The sequence below is a fragment of the Vidua macroura genome, chromosome 4 (genome assembly GCF_024509145.1).
Source record: "Vidua macroura isolate BioBank_ID:100142 chromosome 4, ASM2450914v1, whole genome shotgun sequence".
Classification (NCBI taxonomy): domain Eukaryota; kingdom Metazoa; phylum Chordata; class Aves; order Passeriformes; family Viduidae; genus Vidua; species Vidua macroura.
The window spans coordinates 6,890,323-6,910,360 of NC_071574.1; the positions used below are offsets into that span (position 1 = coordinate 6,890,323).

The window sequence follows — 20,038 nt, forward strand, 5'->3', positions numbered from 1 at the left end:
ACAGCCACTGAGCAGAAACAACCCTCTAGAGAATAGGGTACCACACATTAGCATAAGCAATAATGGGAAATTACTACTGGTAATGTCCTTACAGCATGTCTGTTCGAGAAGAGGAGAAACTTTTTAAAGAGCAATTTTTAGGTAGAGGAATGGACTATTTCCATGCGTGTTCATTAGGGGAAGAAATCACCCCCCAAAATACCTGTATTCTATCAAATAAATTATTCATTCCCACCCAGTCAAATATATTATTTTAAGAGTGCCTGGACTGTTTTTTCTCTCTCAGAGAGTGCAAGAGCACTCGGACTCCTTGAAAAAGAAACAAAATTAAAGACTACAACATACTGTAACACAAGATTATCTTTATTTCTAAATTGTACAAAGTATAAACATACAGATATAATTACACTGAAGTAAACCCAGCTCTTTAAGTATCTGAATACCTTACCAAAAATAACAGTCATGAAAAAATACCTTTATTGTTCCTCATGAGGAAATTTTATCTGATGGAGCGATACATCATGAAATCAATTGTTGTACACCTGGGAAATTTACCAATGGAGCTCTCCTCCACAGGGGTGTACACTTTGATTTGCCTCATGTGAGTGTCTCTTCCATTTTGGTGATTCGCTAGAACAGCAATCTGGATCATAAAGGTGCGAATGGGCTTCTTGTGGGTATCCGTTAGAGGAACATGGATCCAGCCACTGGGCTCCACTAATTCCAGTTGCTGCCAAAAACAGAAAGCAAAACATTCAGAAACAGTTCACATACTTCATATAAATGATCACATATTAAACCCTTTAATAAAGCAGTCTTGTTAATCAGATTTTAGTTACTTTTTCAAAATAATTTCAAATAACAGAGTTGACTACTCATAGCTAATTTACTGCTCACATAAATGTATACAAATTATTTTGGTTGTATGCATTTGTGTCTGTTTTTGCTTTTCAGAATCTATTCCTCATTTTGTGCCCTAATCTTAAAATAAAAATCATTATAAAAGAATACAGACTTCAGTATAAATTTAAGAAAGTAGATGTGTAGCACTTGGACCTTCCTACTGAAGAACAGTGCTCAAAGATGACAAAATAAGCATTTTAAATTGCTTTATCTAAGCACTCTGAAGTACAATATACTAGAGTGACTTATGTAGGAAACTAAATGCACACAAAGTTCTGGTTTTTCAGAAATTCCTTAGATTATTAGGGGGACTGGGGAAGAGGAAAAGGAAGGTGACAGAGATAAAAATAGAGGATACCTCAAAGTTCATCTCATGTATCAAGACCAATTAATAATTGCTGCACAGTCATTAAATCACATTCTAAACACATTTGACTTGCCTTTTATACAACATACCCAGTGTGATATGGTGATCTTTTTCAATTTTAATCCTACACAAACCAATGTCAAGACAAGCAAAGAACAGCATTTTTTTTAACTCTAAACCACATCACTGACACAACAGATTGCTAAAATCAAACTGGATGCTATGCAGAGCATGACAACAGCTTTTGTTTAAAACTAGCGGCCCAACTTCAAAGCACAGCTCAAAACACACATGGAAGAGCACACGAGTAAATAGAAGTCCTGGGGCAGAAAGAAAACAAAACACAAAACAATTGTCCACTAGCAAGTGGACTCACACAGCTAAGCAAATAAGAGTGCTGTTCTTAGCAGCTGAGTTCCCCTAAGGAAGATGTATGTGCTTTGAGCAGCTCAAAATTCCCATCTTTCTCCCAAAAATACTGCATGGCACATCCTGGCAAATGCCTTGTTTATGCTGAAGCTTTCAAAAGACCCATCTGAGAGCTACTGGTTCAGAGGCAGCAGACACCCTGAGAAAACAACCCAAGAAACAAGTAAAAAAGTTTGATGACTACTTCAGCTTACAGACAAAAAAAATCAGAGCAGACAAAAAAATCTTTTACACCTCCACCTTAAAAGAAAGAACAAGAAAAAAAAAAATTCAACAAATAACCACAACCCAAAACTCTCCACTGCTGCAGACTCTCCAACAAATTATTTCCAAAGCATTAAATTCACTAAACCTTAGCAGCAAATAATTTCACTCTGGGAGCTAGACATTTCCACAAACACAGTCAATTATTCGTTGTAGCACTGTCTCTTTCAAAAAAGTTTAATTTTTTTTCCATAGGAAACTTCAGGTCATGGCTGACTTTACAAGGGAATAAAAAAAAGATGTCTTGTTGAAGCAGCATTACAAAGGGGAAATTTATCATGGTGAGGTGGTAAACAGCTTAAACAAGGATGCTTTCCATTTTCATAGTAAACAGAGAAGGAAGTTCCTCCTGACACTTTATTCAACTACTACTAAGGTCAAGTGACTGTGATTTTGAAGATAATTACAAGGCTATTGCTAATTAAACTTGCATTTTAATATTATCCTCGGCGGTTACAAATTTTGACTGCTAACTCAAAGTGGAAAATTTGAGTTCAAGAGCTAAGATACTGAGATTTTTATGCTTAGATCAGTATGAAATAGATCAGTTAACACTAAGTAACTTTTAGTTAAAAAAAAGGTAGGAAAGATAAAAGTATGGCATATTTCCCAATGCTTTGTTTCATCCCTGATCAAAGGAGGTGGTTATATGTTCTATTTACAGCATGTTATATTCCAGTCCTGCTACAAAGGCAACCAGTTTCATTCAGAGTCTTTCAACAGTGATGGGAAAAGTTATTCCTTCACCTGTAAAACTGGCAACTGAGGCATTAGGCTAAACAGACTAAAAGGTTCCCTGGCTCCACATGTCAAACTTCACATCCTCTGAGCCGGTTTTTACTGTCTTAAGTGAAATACAGGATTTTACAGGAGGTTTAGCTCCCACTGAGTTCAGTTGCAGTCCTGCATTTCTGCAAATGGATACAAGTTCTCAAGCCAGCCACAACCGAGAGTCTGAGCAGCCACCTAGGAACAGTCACCTGAGTGCCTCTTGTAGAAACACCACAACTGAGCAAAGACAGCACACAATTCATCAAGCACCACTGAACTGTCTTAGCCACTGTCATGGTTGGACACTGGCGCAATGCCAGCATCCCCATGAAAATGCACTTTTTCTAAATAAATGCTGTGAGATGTTATCAGGAATAGAGCAGAGCAGGCTTAAGCTTAATAACAAAGGAAAAAAACTTTATTAAACTACTACTAATACAGAAAACACATAAACTAAATCCAGGATGAAGACCTTTTAAACCACCCCTCCTCTTCCTAATTCTAAAAACACTCAGCTATGAAACATCACCCGGGATTCTTGATCAAATCACCACCTTTCAGGTAATCTATACTTAAACTATTAAGGGAGAGAGAAGTCTCTCTTGTACTACAGACCCCCAGGAAACACAGCTGCTCCCCTGTGTTTCCCTGTCACACATGGCAACTGTTCGGAAAAAATCTGCCAGTGTGACACTCTCTATTCTATGTCACAGTGCTCTCACTACCGTGCATGGACAGACTGCTCATAGGGCTCTTTTAAGGATGCTTTGTTACGGACTCAAAGATATAACAGTTCAGTTTCTCATCTTGGGACTACAGTCCCCCCCATTTTCCCCTGGGGCTGAGGGGTCTAAAAATAGGACTTATCTTCTTCCCGAAGACAGAGGGTATCACCATTCCCTCTTCAGCTTTCTTCGTTTCTCGCTATTCTTGTGCTGCTTGAAGCTGAAACAGGTCTCTTTGGGTCACTACTGCATCTCCTTAAAATGCAGTCTCTATTGCAGGAGAGTTTGGTTCAGTCTATGGCTAACAAGAAAAGTCTAGCTAAAGCTACTTCATCATCTCTTCCCACCTAAATATTTCTTTTTCTAACATCTCAGTTCTTGGACTATCTCTCTTCTACTACAAATCAAGGAGGGGTAATACTTTTAAAAAGCCCTCATTTCTTGGAAAGGGTTAAAAGTTCAGACTCCTTGGACGGCTGATATCTCAGTCCAGTGTTCCACTTCCTACGCTGGGCATTCCCCCCCCTTCTCCTTCTCTTCTGCCGGCAGATTTCCAGGTGCCGCCAGGCTCTCTGTCTCTTTCCCTCTTGGTGGGGGGGGGGGGGCAAAGGCATCTCCGCTTCTCTCCACCCTTCCGTCCACAGGAGCTGGCTCGGTTCCAGACCCTCAGCCCCCCTCGGCCTACCTGGACAAGGCCGCGTGGCTTCCCCTCCCCCACCCAGCCTAAGGCTGGGCAGGGGGAGAGCCTGCACTCTCTGAGGACCGGAACCCAAAGAGAGCGTTCTCCTGGGAGTTCTTGCTTTTAACCCCCTGTGTTCTCAGAGGCGTGTCCATACTTTCAGTGGTCACTCCAGGTGCCAATATCCAAACCTGACCACTGATTGGTTTGACCCAACTTCCTGGAAAAAAAATTCACTTCCATGTCAAACCACGACACTCCACCCTTCGCCTCTGAGAACACACATTTCTAAAATTATTATCAAAATTACATTCAACACACTTCTACATAAAACAATAACCTACACTAACCCTCCACCTCTATATTGGCACCATAACCTAATACATGCTTTGCTCTTATTCCTTTTGATCCCATCTCACAGCTCTCATCTTATCTTCATCTCATTCTGCCCGGGTTCGATTTCCCGGTCAGGGAACCAAAAATGTCATGGTTGGACACTGGCGCAATGCCAGCATCCCCATGAAAATGCACCTTTTCTAAATAAATGCTGTGAGATGTTATCAGGAACAGAGCAGAGCAGGCCCAAGCTTAATAACAAAGGAAAAAAACTTTATTAAACTACTACTAATACAGAAAACACATAAACTAAATCCAGGATGAAGACCTTTTAAACCACCCCTCCTCCTCCCAATTCCAAAAACACCCAGCCATGAAACATCACCCGGGATTCTTGATCAAATCACCACCCTTCAGGTAATCTATACTCAAACTATCAAGGGAGAGAGAAGTCTCTCTTGTACCACAGACCCCCAGGAAACACAGCTGCCCCCCTGTGTTTCCCTGTCACACATGGCAACCGCCCGGAAAAAATCTGCCAGTGTGACACTCTCCATTCCATGTCACAGTGCTCTCACCACCGTGCATGGACAGACTGCTCATAGGGCTCCTTTAAGGATGCTTTGCCACGGACCCAAAGATATAACAGTTCAGTTTCTCATCCTGGGACTACAGTCCCCCCCATTTTCCCCTGGGGCCGAGGGGTCTAAAAACAGGACTCATCTTCTTCCCGAAGACAGAGGGTATCACCATTCCCTCTTCAGCTTTCTTCGTTTCTCGCCATTCTTGTGCTGCTCGAAGCTGAAACAGGTCTCCTTGGGTCACCACTGCATCCCCCTAAAATGCAGTCTCTATTGCAGGAGAGTTTGGTTCAGTCTATGGCTAACAAGAAAAGTCCAGCCAAAGCTACTTCATCATCTCTTCCCACCTAAATATTTCTTCTTCTAACATCTCAGTTCCTGGACTATCTCTCTTCCACTACAAATCAAGGAGGGGTAATACTTTTAAAAAGCCCTCATTTCCTGGAAAGGGTTAAAAGTTCAGACTCCCTGGACGGCTGATATCTCAGTCCAGTGTTCCACTTCCCACGCTGGGCATTCCCCCCCCTTCTCCTTCTCCTCTGCCGGCAGATTTCCAGGTGCCGCCAGGCTCTCTGTCTCTTTCCCTCTTGGTGGGGGGGGGGGGGGCAAAGGCATCTCCGCTTCTCTCCACCCTTCCGTCCACAGGAGCTGGCTCGGTTCCAGACCCTCAGCCCCCCTCGGCCTACCTGGACAAGGCCGCGTGGCTTCCCCTCCCCCACCCAGCCTAAGGCTGGGCAGGGGGAGAGCCTGCACTCTCTGAGAACCGGAACCCAAAGAGAGCGTTCTCCTGAAAGTTCTTGCTTTTAACCCCCTGTGTTCTCAAAAGCGTGTCCATACTTTCAGTGGTCACTCCAGGTGCCAATATCCAAACCTGACCACTGATTAGTTTGACCCAACTTCCTGGAAAAAAAATTCACTTCCATGTCAAACCACGACAGCCACAAAGACTTTTCTTTATTTCCCCAAATCTCAGCTTCCCTCATGCCACATTTTTCAACTTCCCTAACACAACCTTTACTCATACAAATCCTGGACTCATCCTCAGAATAGGCCCCTTTCCCCATTCTAGTCAAACAGTTGCCTCTTGGAGAAAACACACAACACTTGTGATGAAGTTGGAGGCTAGAGTGTAATAAATTCAAATGTCAGACTTCAGTGTTTGAAAAAAGTGAGCTCTTAATTTCTGCCCTCTAACATTCCTGCACTGACATTTGAGACTAACTTTTTTTTTAATTGATGCTCACATAGTTCATTAAAACCTTGATACCTACTCAGCAACTGAGGTTTAAATGCAAACGGAATGCTCAGTAGAAAAGGAAATGTTGTTTTGCCAGTATGATAGACACATTTTCTGCGACCAAAGGAATGGTATAAACCAGACACACACACACTCCCAAATTCTTCTCCTCCACATCTGTCATGCTCTTTCAGATGAGTGAAACAGTTTCTTTTTCCAGAGGGCCCAGGTCCATCACCAGGGAGAAGGAACAGGACATGGGAATAGGCAGGGGTGATACAAGACACAATGCTGCCCACTCCTAGCTCAATGTCAGCACCCAGACCCAGCCGTCACAACTCCTAGCAGAAGTGGGATGAAATATGCAGCTCTACTCTGCCTGGAGCATTCCCAGTGTGAACAGAATCTAAAGGAAGCTTACTGTGAAGTTTTAAGAAATTCCTATTAAGCCCATGCAAATGGCAATCTTTCAAAGCCTCATAAACTGGTCTGGAAATTTGGGTGGATTTTTACAGGGAGGCAAAAGGCACATCCTCAACACAAAGGCTGAACTATTGCCAAATTTCAAATCCTTGCTTTAGAGCTTGGGGGCACTGGAGCATCAAAGAAGGACACCAGAATATTCTCATACAAGCAAAACAGCATACTTTTCACTAGCCTTGTTCTTGGAACTGAACTTCTTGGGCTGAAACTTTCAAAAAATTCAATCCAAAGCAGATATCTCGCATGGAAAAATCTGTCTGAACTGAACTTTGGCAAAAGTCAAAGTAACCAAGAGTTAAGCCTTAAAATGGAAAGGGTCACATAACCTTAAGTACAGGTGGCACTGGCAGCTCCACCCATAATAGAATACTACACTTGAAATCCATTTCAGTTGACTTTGCTCAAAATCAAGCTTGTTCTTTAAAAGCACAGACCACTGTGTATACATATAGACACACACACATACAGATATATTTATATTTCACCTCAACTCTATAGCATCAGGTCACTATGAGCAAATACCAGATTAAGTTGCCCCCCATATTTTTAATCTTGTGTATATCATTAAGACTCAGTCATAATTACTGTCTTCCAAGAAATTTTTAAAAATCAGCTTTATTACTAATCATCTGAGTGAAATTAAAAATTCAAAATTTCTTTCTGTTACGTGTTTTTCTAGAAAAGTTTTTTTTTTAAATAAAAAAGAAAACTTAGGAATGAATCAGTGCAAGTTAAGTATTGGTAACTCAGGACAGTTCCTGACAGTTCCAGCTCTAGACTAATCCTACTGTACAATATACTAAAAGCCCAGGGTTTGTGGCTTTTTTATATTTGCTTCTAATACTATAAATTTTGTGACAATTGGAAAACAAGAAGACCATGAAAGTCAAAATAAAAGAGCAAAGGGATAAAAATTGAAAGGGAAAAATCACTCACTTGTCCTTGCTGCTGTTATACTCTAGCTCTTCTCCTGCTTTCTCTTCGTTACTTTCTTATTTTTCCTGTCCTCTGCATGCTACAGCTTTACCTATGGACACATACTCCCAGCTCCAGGAAACCACATTATTTGGAAAGCCAAAGGAAAATTAATGTTCTCAATGGAATTCTCCTCCCCAGTCTCTTTAAAAGCCCTTTTTCTTCACTTTATTGTATAGTCCAGAGGTTCTACAGAATTCCATACATATTTGGCAAGGCTACTATTGCAACTAATGAGCGTCCTACTATAGAAGACGCAAACCACACAACAAAATAAAATTAAAAAAAAGAAAATAAGACCAAGGCAACTTGAGGCTACACTTCAGAGAGATAACTGAACAAAAGACCAGAGCTTTTAGGAGGAAACTTCTTCTACAATCACTAGCCTCCTTATAGGCTAGGAAGTTATTTACTCAAAGATTTTATAGTATTAATAAAAGATTCTATAGTATTAATCCTACCTAAACTGAGTATTGACCTCCTTTCCATACTCCGTGATATTTTGTTTGCATTCTGTGGTGTCTCCAAATGGCATATAACTAACTGCTATTTCTACTAAGGTTACAAATGCATCCCAAGCTTTTGGCTATATTTACAATAGGCTAACATCCTTGAAATAAGACTTGATTTTTCCTGCCCTTTAAAGTTATTGTTTGTGAAGATATAGAGAGGAAAACACTCACTGTAAGTAGTTTCACATTCAGTGTAACTACAAACACATCCCAGATGTATGCTAGACAGGGCTCCCAGCTCAGGGAACTAGATACATATATGAAGAAAAAGCAGCTCAGTTTTCCCCCTGACAGAAAGCTGAGAATTCTTGCTGCCATCACAGCTTCAGCATGAAACATGATTCTGAGATGTTTGTACCTCATCAAATTTCCATTTCAACAACTTCACTACTAGCTTTAAATGGCTGTGAAATCAAACAGCATTTAATTTTACTCCTTTTACTTTTCTCATGAAACTGTTAAAGCTGCTTTTTGTTTTAGGGACTCAGACAACTATGAAATTAAAAGTAGTGGCTAGACTCTTCTTCACACATCTAATTTTGTCTCTCTATGTGCTTAGCTAGTTCTCACAATACAGTTATTATAAAAACCTAAGCTTTTCAAAGCAGGTGTACCAAAGAAATAATGTATTCTTCCTAGCAGCAGATTATAAAACTAAGTTTCAAGGAAAAGAAATATTATGTTCAGAAATTAAATATTTATCAGTACATGAACTTTCCCATGTAGGAAAAGGCTTTTTCCTGTTTAGGCATTGTTTTTTACAGTTATCCAAATACGTTTTCACAACAACTGGCAAGGAGAAAGAAGGTTGGCTTAACTTCCAAAATCCTGTTTCCATAACAGACATGTTCTACCATTTAGTTACCAGGACTGAGAATCTTGTGTGCCTCAACATAATTCCAAGTATTGGAACTGTCAACACATGAAGTAGCAGAGCTTGGGCTTCAGCCATCACTTCACTTAGGAAGGAAGAGAACCAGTTAATAGCAGTGATGCACCAGTTCCAGCAGAAAAAAATGAAGCATGTCCAAAAGAAACTTGGTGAGTTCCAAGTGAGCCAAAGGAGGGACACCACATTAGCAACTTAACAGGGAACACAGCAACAGGCTCAAAGGACCCACTGTGAACAGCACACTTGTGTGCTCGGATGAAGCAACGACCACCTAAGGAGGTGCCTCTGTGGTCTTAATCAGCCACCTCCTTAAACGGTCAAGAAATCTCATTTCAGTCCATTAGGCAAGAGAAGTTTTCCATTCTTTTAAACAGCAGTTCCTGAAGAGTCTAAAGGAGCACAGTCCATCTCCTCAGGAAGAGTCAGCTGTGCATTTGGGTAGACAGGACATCAGTTGCAGAATAAGCTATATTAGAGAACGAAACTTGCAAACACTAGAAGTTCCCATCTTTTAGTATCCTATAAGCTCTTTGTTCAAATAAAGTGAAAGAAATTACCTTTGGGAAGACTGGGAAGGTTGAAAAAAGGTCCAAAATATCCTTGCAAGAAGTTTTATAGAACCTCCTTCGAACTATTTTGCTCCAGATTAAAACACTAAAAATTAATCTATGCTCAGGTGTTAGAAAGTTGTATGCAATAAAAAGAAAGACTAAACATTCAAACCAAGCTATAAAGAATATGTAGAAAAGGAAGAAAAGTAAATCTAGAAAAGGAAATCCTTGGTGGGTCAAGGATTAGTATTCACAATGCTTAAATACAGATTCTTACACTGCCTTTCCAGATTTCCTGTTTGGATTACTTGAGCAGCACAAAAACATTGGACAACATCAGTGGGTTGTGTCCCACTGCTGCTTTCTGAAGGGATCAGATGATGCCAGTTGAGCCATGTATGATGCAACCTAAACTTCATTTGGCAGAATGACTCACCAGCAAACTCTTGAAATGGTCTCAGTGACTGGTCCATTTTGATATTCTTTAGAATTGGGTGCCCTGATTATCATTTTCCCATTAAAAAGGAACTCTTATTTGGTTCTGCTGAGAAACCAATGCAGTATCTTCCAAAGATGCACATCGTTGATTCAGGCAGAATTTCAATACTACAAGAGGAATGAAGTTAGGAAGAGTTGAAATTTAATCCATGGAATGGTTAACAGGGAAAGCCAGCTATATGAATGTCCTCATAGTCTGTCTTTGAATTCTGCTGAAGTCAGATGAAGACCACATAAGAGGACAACAATTTAGTCTTAGACATGGTGAGGAGCCTCTGGGAGTAAGCATGTGCATCAGCCTACTGTCAAATGGAGGAACTGGGGTACAGTGGCACACACTGTGGAATACCAAGAGCTTTAGGGCATGGATTCACAGGAAAAACAGCTCTTTCAAAAGCAACAAGTGATGAAGAATCCCACATAATGATGCCTGCAAAAGGGTCACGGTTGTGCTGAACTGACAGATGAAGTCATGGATGGTCTGGACACGTGTGGAGGGGCCCCTGTCCGTGGTACTTAAACAACCACCACCCTGCCCATCACAGTCCCACCTCTGCATCTGCTCACAGCACTTACATAGTCAGGTACATCCAGCCTGACTGACAAATGAATAACCTGACAAATGCTCAACCTCTGTGCAATTGTCAGCCACAACTGTCTGACTCAATTGAAATTTCAGAAAATACTGTCTGCTTAACTCCAGGTGGCAGGAAAAAAAAAGCAAAAAGAAAGGAAAAAAAAATTGACAACAGTCTTTGAATACTTCATTCTCTAGAACGTGGCTGAAAACAGTTCTTCATTCTAGAAAATTTACCTGCAGAAACCATCAGGAATTTGTCACAGACTGTTTACTAGGAAAGTCTCTCTGGAGGAAAGAAACACTCTTTTCCCATTTGCTGTGCCATATGCACTTTTTTTTTTTAGTATGTTCTGTGAAGAACAATAGATAGGCAGCTCAACATTCATTACAAAAATACATACCTCAAGAGGTATATATTGCTTCTGAGAAGGACAAAAATGTTGAATAGTCTTGGACAGTTTGCTTTTCAGTCTCACATTTTTGAAGTCCTATTGTTAAGTGTTATTTGAACTTTCACATAACACTTTATGCTGGACACATCCATAAATTAAAACTCATTGGAGAAGGATTGCTGTGCTGTGTATGCTTTAAGTTGCAACCATCCACTGGAACTTCAGAAAAAAATAAAAAACCTTCTCCCTTGACCCTTTGAAAAGCAGAATGATCCAACCAGCAAATACAGAATGACAATGCAGTCTAGAACAGTGTTTCATATGTGCAAGTATGGAATTAAGGCCTAAAACTCCAAAGCAAACCTTCTACCCACAGCAGGAAGCGATCTAAGTTTAGTTTGGTACCAGCTAAAAGAGATTCCATCTTAACAGGAATCTGTTGCTCCAGAAGGAATACTGTCTCCAACTGAAATCAGCCATTACAGCTGTGAAAATTTGGATCTCTGATTTAAAGAAAAATGGGTTTAATAACTCATTTAAGAAGCAGTCAAGAGTGAAGGAGGGGAAGGCAAATACACCCTAAGTGCAATACTACTCTCCTGCAGGGACCTAATCTCACTTCACAGCTATCACAATCCCCAGGAATGCCATACCTTTGCAAGGGTACTGCAGCTCTGAGAAGATTCCTGGTATCAGGGGAAATCCTTCAAACCTACAGGAACGTGACTCCAGTGTGAACCTGTTACTTCCCCTGAGCTTGGCAGACAGTCCACTGAAGATGAAAAACCTACAAAAAATTCTTGGCTGACAGTATCAAAAAAACAGGTAATGCAGCCCAAAACAAGCTTCTGCCTCAGTTTGTCTGTTTCTGGTACCTAAGCTGGGTAAAGTTTTACTTGCAGACATACTGGAACAGACTGCATTTGGACAGTCTGGCCTTTAAAATGAATGGCAGAAAATCCATGGTTTGCTGCAAGTCTTTTCAAAATTCCAGCATTCTGAAAGAAGAATGAGGGACTTTTAAAATACTTTTTTTTAAACCAGGGTACTTTACAACTCAAATTATCAGTAGCTTAGATGCAGATGTGAGAAAAGAGACAGTACATTCAAAAACCAAAAGCCAACCAAGAAGTTACAATAAAATAAACAGCCAATGCTGCACATTGCACATTTAGAAAGAATTGCAAATCTCCTTTAGTGAAAACAAATGTTTTATACCTTTAGGGATGCATTTCAAATTGAAGTTTATCTCACTGCAATATTTCTTCATTTTATGGACAAGTAACTGAGGAGAAGTTCCCATGTGTACAAGGTCACTGTGTAGGGATACTTTTAAGTAGGAATCTGGCAGATGATGACCAACCTGCTTTTGAAAACCCTCAGTAACTTTTACCTGATCAGAAGCTTGAGAAAAAAAAACTGTCAAACATAACAAAAGCCACTACAACTTCCCATGTTCATTCAAACAAATAGTACTATCTGCATTCAAAAGTTTTTAGTCATAACACAAAATAGTGACAAAAGTATCAAAAGAACCCCATCTGGTTAAGTATGTGGACTAAGGTTTTCATAACAACAGAAATAGGGCACACAGTTGTTAGAAGTTACTTAAGACAATACATTACTAGCACTTTTATTTAAGTTTGTATCTTAGTCATAAATTTGAATTCTCACCCCCAAGCACTAAAGAGCCCTAAGATTTCCCTGTAGTGAGATAGCAAAATCTTAGTCCCTCCCTTCAGAGCAGCACCTACCCAAAGTAAACATCATCTCCTACAACTTCCAGGTGAGTCAGGCTGCTCTCAGGGAAGAGAGTAGCACTTCTACTGAGAGTAACCATCCACTGAAGAGAGGCACGGGAAACCAGTAATGAAAGAGGAGACAGCTACACAAAGAGAACAGAAACAGATTGAACTGGGGTAGTGGAACATTCTACTGCAAGGAAGTCTGAACATATACTTAAAAAACCACTCTGAAGCTCAGGTGAATTTGCATTACAAATGGAACTGCTGACTGAAGAATGGGACAAAGCAGCTGCCTTTTATGAAAGGCAACAGAACAGGCTGAACTTGATGATCTTAGAGGTCTTTTCCAACTTAAATAATTCTATGGTTAACACTACAGAATCTTCCAAGGGAGTATAGACAGAATTTTCTATGAACAAGAAACAAATGCTTTGAACAATGACCTTATACAAGAGGACCTTAAGGCAAAGAGAATGAACACATTAAAACCTAGAAGATAGCAAAGCATAAAGGGAGAAGTCCTATGATTTTTTTTTCAAACTAGAAGTGCTGGGTACAAGCAGGAACAATATAAATGTATTCTATGGGTGCACTGCACTAATTGTTTGAAAATGGAAGTTAAGGCTGGAAAATATTTCTGGGAAATAACTAATTTTACAAAGGGGTAGAAGTTTGCAAATTCGATGAAAACTGTATTGCAGATGTCTGCAGTTCCCATTTCTCCTATATATATATACTGGAATGATACTATGTTTGTGTGAAAGTGCAAAAAAAAAAAAACAGGTCATAATTTACCTTGAAAATTGTTTAGCCATATCCAGGAAATATGTCTAGACATAGCTACAGTTAAATTATACAAAGAAAGTATTTGAAAAAAAATATTGTGCAAGGAATATTAAAGATTTAAGTGCCTGAAAACTGTCCACATTGATTTAATTCTCTATCAAACCATCTCAAATAACTTAGCGGCAATAACCTAGTGACCACATTTCATGCCGTGCACTTTGCATCCCAGAGAATGCAGAAAATTAATATGGGAAATGAACAAATGTAAAAAAATTGGGAATATCATGATATTTAAAGAAAGTCCATAGTAGTAGCAGCCAGCTGCTAGCTCTCAATCACTCTTTATAGGTGAGTGGAAGAAAGTACATCAAAACCAAAAAAAAACCTCATTCCCCTCACTGAGAAGGGCTATTACTACACATTGAAGAGAACTAGATTTCTGATCTTCTGCTAGAAGATGGGCCCACAAAACTGCATGGCTCTAACTTTTTGCCCGTTACACAAGACCGTAGTTCCTTAGTGACTTCATTTGTCAGGAAAAGACTGGAACAAATTATACCCGAGTGCTACCAAATTAAAAAAAACCTACTCATTCTTTACCAGCAAGAGGACAAGTTGTTGATTTAAGACACAAAAAGCACTGGGGTTAAGAGAAAGCATTTCTCCTGGTTTCAAAGGAGTGGCTCGTTTCTGAGAATTACAGAAGGTTACCTCTCCCAAAAATCAACTAATTTAAAGATCCTAAACCTCTGTAAATAATCCCCAAATCCTACAGAAGTACAGTATGCAAACATTTCTGTGTCTGGATAACGAGTCCATGGATGCTCAGTAAAGGCAAGTGGGGCAAAACCTGATAAACTTCAAGACTACTCAAATGTGTTGTAGCACACAATAAGCAAATGCAGTGTAGCATTTCACAGGATTCAGAGCATAATGCTCAGCTCAAGGAATATTTGGAAACAAATCCAAGAGACTGTAGTGAAAACTATCTTGTGCAAATTTAAAATGCAATGCAGAGTCTCATCTCAGAAAGATCCCAAATTCATAAACATGTCTCACTGGAGATATATTTTCATACAAATGAACTTTAAAAGAGAAGAAATATATCTGTCAGAGGTTCAGCTGGATAGTTTCATGTGAGCCAGAATACACTTCCATAAATTTGCAAAGCTGGAATCAGAACTGTTGCCCAATGGAAGCATTTAATTTTACATCTAAACAGAATTTCTTTAATGTACTGGAACAAATGCAGTAGAGTTTTTATTTTTGCTTGTGTTTTCTTACAAATCAATAAGAAGGCATGTCCAAAAAAAGCCCACTTTTATCTGTTGTTTTATGTGGAGATCAGACTTGAGACTCTGCTTCTTTCAATCTACATTAATTTTATTTCTTGACTTCTTTCTGGGAGTCAAAGGTCCCTCAAGTCACCATTCACTAAAAAGATATACAATTTTAAAAGGTATTCAGTGGTGCTATGCTTTGTCCCTCGCTGCAACAGCATTTCTGCTACAAACAGCATCTGGAATAGCCTAAGTGCTACATCCTACAGACCAAGAACATGAGCCCTTCACCATGACCTGTGTAAGAATCAAAATAAAAGTACATCCTAAGTAGGCTCCTGAAAAATGAGGGGGCAGTGGAAAACAAAGCATGAGAATGAGTTAATTAAAAACTTGTTTACCAGCAGACCTGCTATGTCCTCTAGAGCTACTGTGGGGTGTCATCTTACTGCTTAGCAAAATACAGTCAACGAGAAGCAGATGGAACTGGATGGCAAATCTGTGTGACTTACTGTACATCTACAAGTCCTGTGGCTACATATGCTCCTCTGCTTAATTTATTTCTGCTATGCAAGTAAATCTTTAACTCCTCATGACAGTATAAAGAAATAGAAGAAAGCCCAGTAATTCCACAATAGAAGTTCCTACCCCAGCAGTGCCAGATTTACCAAAAGATGATTTATGAAAACCTCTATTACAAATGGTAACCATCATAATCACAACAGAGACCTGGTCAAGAGGAGGGAAGCCTACTTCAAAATTTTACTACATTGTTTCTTCTGATACTGAATTGCAACTCTTTTTGAAACAATGAAAACATAAAACATGATTTGATTTTTACCTTACTAAGGTAAAAATGATGCTGAGCAACATCATCTTACTAAGTAACAGATTCATCTCAACTAAGAGAAACAAATTAGAGTTTTCTCCATTTGCTAGTAGATATAAACCAAAATATCCTTCATACTCACAGTTGAATTTGATCTCTGAGAAATACGGGGGCGGGGGGAGGGGGGAAATAATTTTAAAAGATGTATTAGGGGCTATGCCACATGATTCACTCAAAAACTGTGACTGAGAACAGCATCAATAAAAACTGTATTTGATAACATTCCTTTAACGTGAAGCATAAAACACTCCAGAATTCATTCTGAAATAAAATAGAACTGTTAGATAAACCTACTTTAGGAACTGGATGAAGGCAGCTACAGAGCACAGGCCCTCAAGCCAGACACATATGATACATTATTATTCTCACTCCACCCTCTCCTGCATGTTCGCATGGAAAATGGAAAAAGCCTGGGAAAGGTTTTTCCGATTCAAACACATGATCTCTGTTATCTTATGACAGATTAAGACAGAGAACAGCCCTCAGAAAGAAATAAATTTATACTTCATATCTATAGAAACATTTCCATGCACTACTTGAGATAAGGAACAGGATAACACCACATTCAATCCCTTCTCACCCAATAAAACTTAGCAAAGAACTGAATGTATACCCTGTGTAGCAGTGTTCTCATCAAAGCTACACACAGACATGCGATCCCTGACCAAAATAACATTTCAGTAATCACGAGAGCAAGACCTCCCTCTGGAAAGAACTGCCACGGTGGCAGCTCTGAAGCAACTGAGTCTTACAGTCCAGAACCCTGTGTTCATTCTACATCTCTACCACCTGCCAGGGAGCATTTTCTTCTCAACACTGAGGATTGCTTTAATTTGCCACATCAACAGAATTCCTTTCAGAACTGCTTTCCTAGTCAATAATCTCAGCGTTCCACTAGAATGTAAGACTTCAGAATGACCAAAAAAAAAAAGCAAGAAAAAAAAAAGCTGATGGTAATTATGAAATCCCCTCATATACCTTCACAGAATACACTTGTTCCTTTATTTCTACCTGAATTTATGGAAATTTTTGGTTGTTTCTTTTTAGTGCTGACCTGACAAAGCATGGCACATCCAGTGCATTTAATGGATTTCTTTTGGGTTTTTTTTTAATCCTAATTAATAGTAATACCTGATAACTTTGCCACAAGGCAGTATGTACTACAAATAGCCAAGTGTGACTGCATTTGCACGGATGCAAATAAAGGTATTATAACATGGAAGCCACATACACAGAGAATAATAAGTGGTGGGCAAATTGGCCTCTAATTTCTTCTAAACTGGGGCAACTTCCTCCCTCCACTCCCTCCTCCTCCCAAACTGTTGGTTTGGCAATGGGTGGTGAACATAGTCCCAAGAGGTTTCCACCTGATAGTGCCTACAATTCATTCAAGTGAAATAGAAAATGAGGTGTGCTGTGCCAGCTGAGCAGCACCAGTTGAGATGACAGCATAAAACTTACTTAGGTATCCAAGAAAATTCCCATTCCTTTCATATCTTTTCTTACACTTAAACTAAATTAAATGTTGACTGCTGGCTTTACTCTTTGAAGGATTTTAACACTATACTAGTAGCAGCACCAAAAGGGATCAGAATCAGTCTTGGATTTGACCTTGCTGCATATATTTAGCACTTCTTAATTTTTGAAAATATCTAGAGCTCCCTCCAAGGATTACTCTCCACAGTTAAGTCAATGAAGGCAATCAGGTAAATCAAAGATGATTGTTTATAATTCACTGACTTTATCCTCCCAATCCTATTTCACAGTTAGAAAAAAGTAGCTTAAAGGCAAGAAGTTTCCCAGTGGTGAGCAAGCTCTCCAGAAAGAGGAAAGCAAGAGTGAGTGAGCAGCATCTTACTGTCAGCTTTGACACAACTTTAAGGACGTTTTTTTACATCCTTTAAGCAAAAGATGGTGGCGTGACTCCCACAATGTTTTCACATTTGGAATCCAAAACCAGAGGAGATAATTTTGGATTACTCAGGCCTAGGGAACTTATAGAATGGGAAAGATCATGACTATAGAATGTGGTAGGGTAGAAGAAGAAAAATGAGATCAAGAAATAGCTCTTTATTTAACAATTCCAATGCAGTATGTAGGGCCCTTTGCTACAGAAAAATATAATTTCCCTTCCAAATACAGGTCTGCTGCACTTTTCCAAGATCTCCTTCCTAACATGCTACATTCTTGAGATCAAAGAAGCATCCCTTGTTTCAGATATTTTCTTCAATGGCACCCACCTTCTTGCTCTGCTAAGTAACTGCAAGGTCAGATATCTAGAGTCCACTTCCCCAAAAGCCAATAAATGATACAGCCAGCCAACAGAGACAAAGATTTTCATTTTCCCTAGTTCAAACTTGAAGCCTTATGTGACCAGGAATTCCTTCAAACACCCAATTAAAAAGCTGCATTAAACAGTTTGCCTAGCAGGGTCTCCATCCTTCTGTCCAAGTGCAGAGAGATCAAACACAAGAGATAAAGTAGATGTTGCTACATGCTCCAGTTTGCAAGTGCACAGTATCACATGTTTTGTAAAGCATGGTTCAAATGAATTCTGATCAGCTGAGGGGATTCACCTGACTGAGCACCACAGAGATGTTCTAGATGAGCATCACACTGACACCCACCATAAGCCATAATGCTGGAGGCACTTGGATGTTTTAAAATGCCAAGTAGACACCACACTTGCATTAAAAAAGGAGGTAAAAGGAAGGGAAGGGGTTAAATATTGAAGTAGGGAAACCAAGTATGTGAGTGTCTTCTCTCATGCTGTCACCTCCCCCTCCATCCACCCACCTTATTCCTCACTCCCATGTTCAGTCTTAGAGAGAATATTTAAATGAAGAGAATAGCACCCAGATCTTTCTTGCTACAGTTTTTATGTTACCATATCCCTGCATGCTTCTCTTACTTTTGAAACATTAGTGATTATCTGCAAGAAGTATCTAGTGAGCCTACACTGCTAAACTGTAATTAGAAATCCCTACAAACTTTGAAAAACCATTGACCAACAAGTATCCCAGTGCACTCTCCAAACACAGAACCTTTATTCCAACAGGAACTTCCAGTAAAAAATGATGTGTGAACAGCAGACACTGATGTTCACACAAGCTTACTGCATACAACCCAGCAGGCGATTTTTCTGGTTTTTTTGGATTATGCCCCGGAGGTGCTGGCACAATGGAATTTCAATACCATAACTGCTTATTTCTCTGTGTGCCAGCCTCTGAAATAACAGGTAAAAAGAAAAAAAATATACATAAAACAAACATTCTCTTTTTTAAAATTACAGGAATCACAAAATGAAATGTTTTTAATTCTCTAGTTCAAACGATGTAATTTATAACCATGACACAAACAGAGAAGAAGCACAAAAGAAGGGAAAATACAGAAATAACATAACGTTCCCAAGGTTCAGTTTACAAGGACCTCACACAAAGTTTTTTTTTTTTTTGCAACTCTTACTAGAAACAGTATTATTTGCTAAAAATGCAGTAGCTGCCAAAAGCTATGATCCATCTAAAGCAAACATGTTTAAGATGGAAATAGAGTGTTAATGCTGAAGAAAGACAGAATTGAGTATACAAGTTTTCTTTTTAAATTGTGGAAGCAACTGCAGTGCAGAATTTAGTTTGTTTTTCGTCTTCCTGAGCAAAAATTGATTGCATTTACAGATAAGCACCTAAATTAGAGAGAAGTGCATTAAGACAATAACAGAAGTAATCAAATTTCAAACTTTCTAATTAAACCTCTTTTTCCTGCAGAAGGTTATTGGGAATTCAAGACTAGCCTTGGTTCACATGATAGAACAATGGGAAAATTTTCCGAATGGTTGAACGCTAACCCTGACAAGTGTGGAGAGCCAACTACAATACATTATATGGTAGCATAACCTGCCACCCACGTTGCTGAGAGAACAGCTTTCAAACACATGCACCGAGCTGTAAAACCACAAAATCCCTTATTACACATTGTCCCTTACTTAAGGTGAAATACACTATTCCCCCCCACCTCCTTTTACAAATCTTGGTCGTTTTTTTTAAACCTTCATCTCTGAAGTTTATTTAGCAGCTAACTAGACCGTTTTTCAGACTTTATTTTCCAAATGCCATTTTTCTTGTTTTGTTTTCTAACAAAAATAAAATCCTGTTTTTACAGTACAC

At 39.3% G+C, this 20,038-nt stretch overlaps 1 protein-coding gene across 6 annotated transcripts in view; it reads right to left on the bottom strand.

The window, feature by feature from the left end:
• Positions 1-342: 342 nt before the first annotated feature.
• The window catches only part of ANAPC10 (anaphase promoting complex subunit 10), a 35,520-nt gene continuing 15,824 nt past the window's right edge, over positions 343-20,038 (bottom strand). For all 6 annotated transcript variants that reach the window (XM_053976881.1, XM_053976878.1, XM_053976877.1 and 3 more), the window contains one exon: positions 343-730. In XM_053976881.1, the coding sequence (XP_053832856.1) occupies positions 500-730 (231 nt within the window). In that variant the 3' untranslated portion in view covers positions 343-499. The remainder of the gene's footprint in view (positions 731-20,038) is intronic.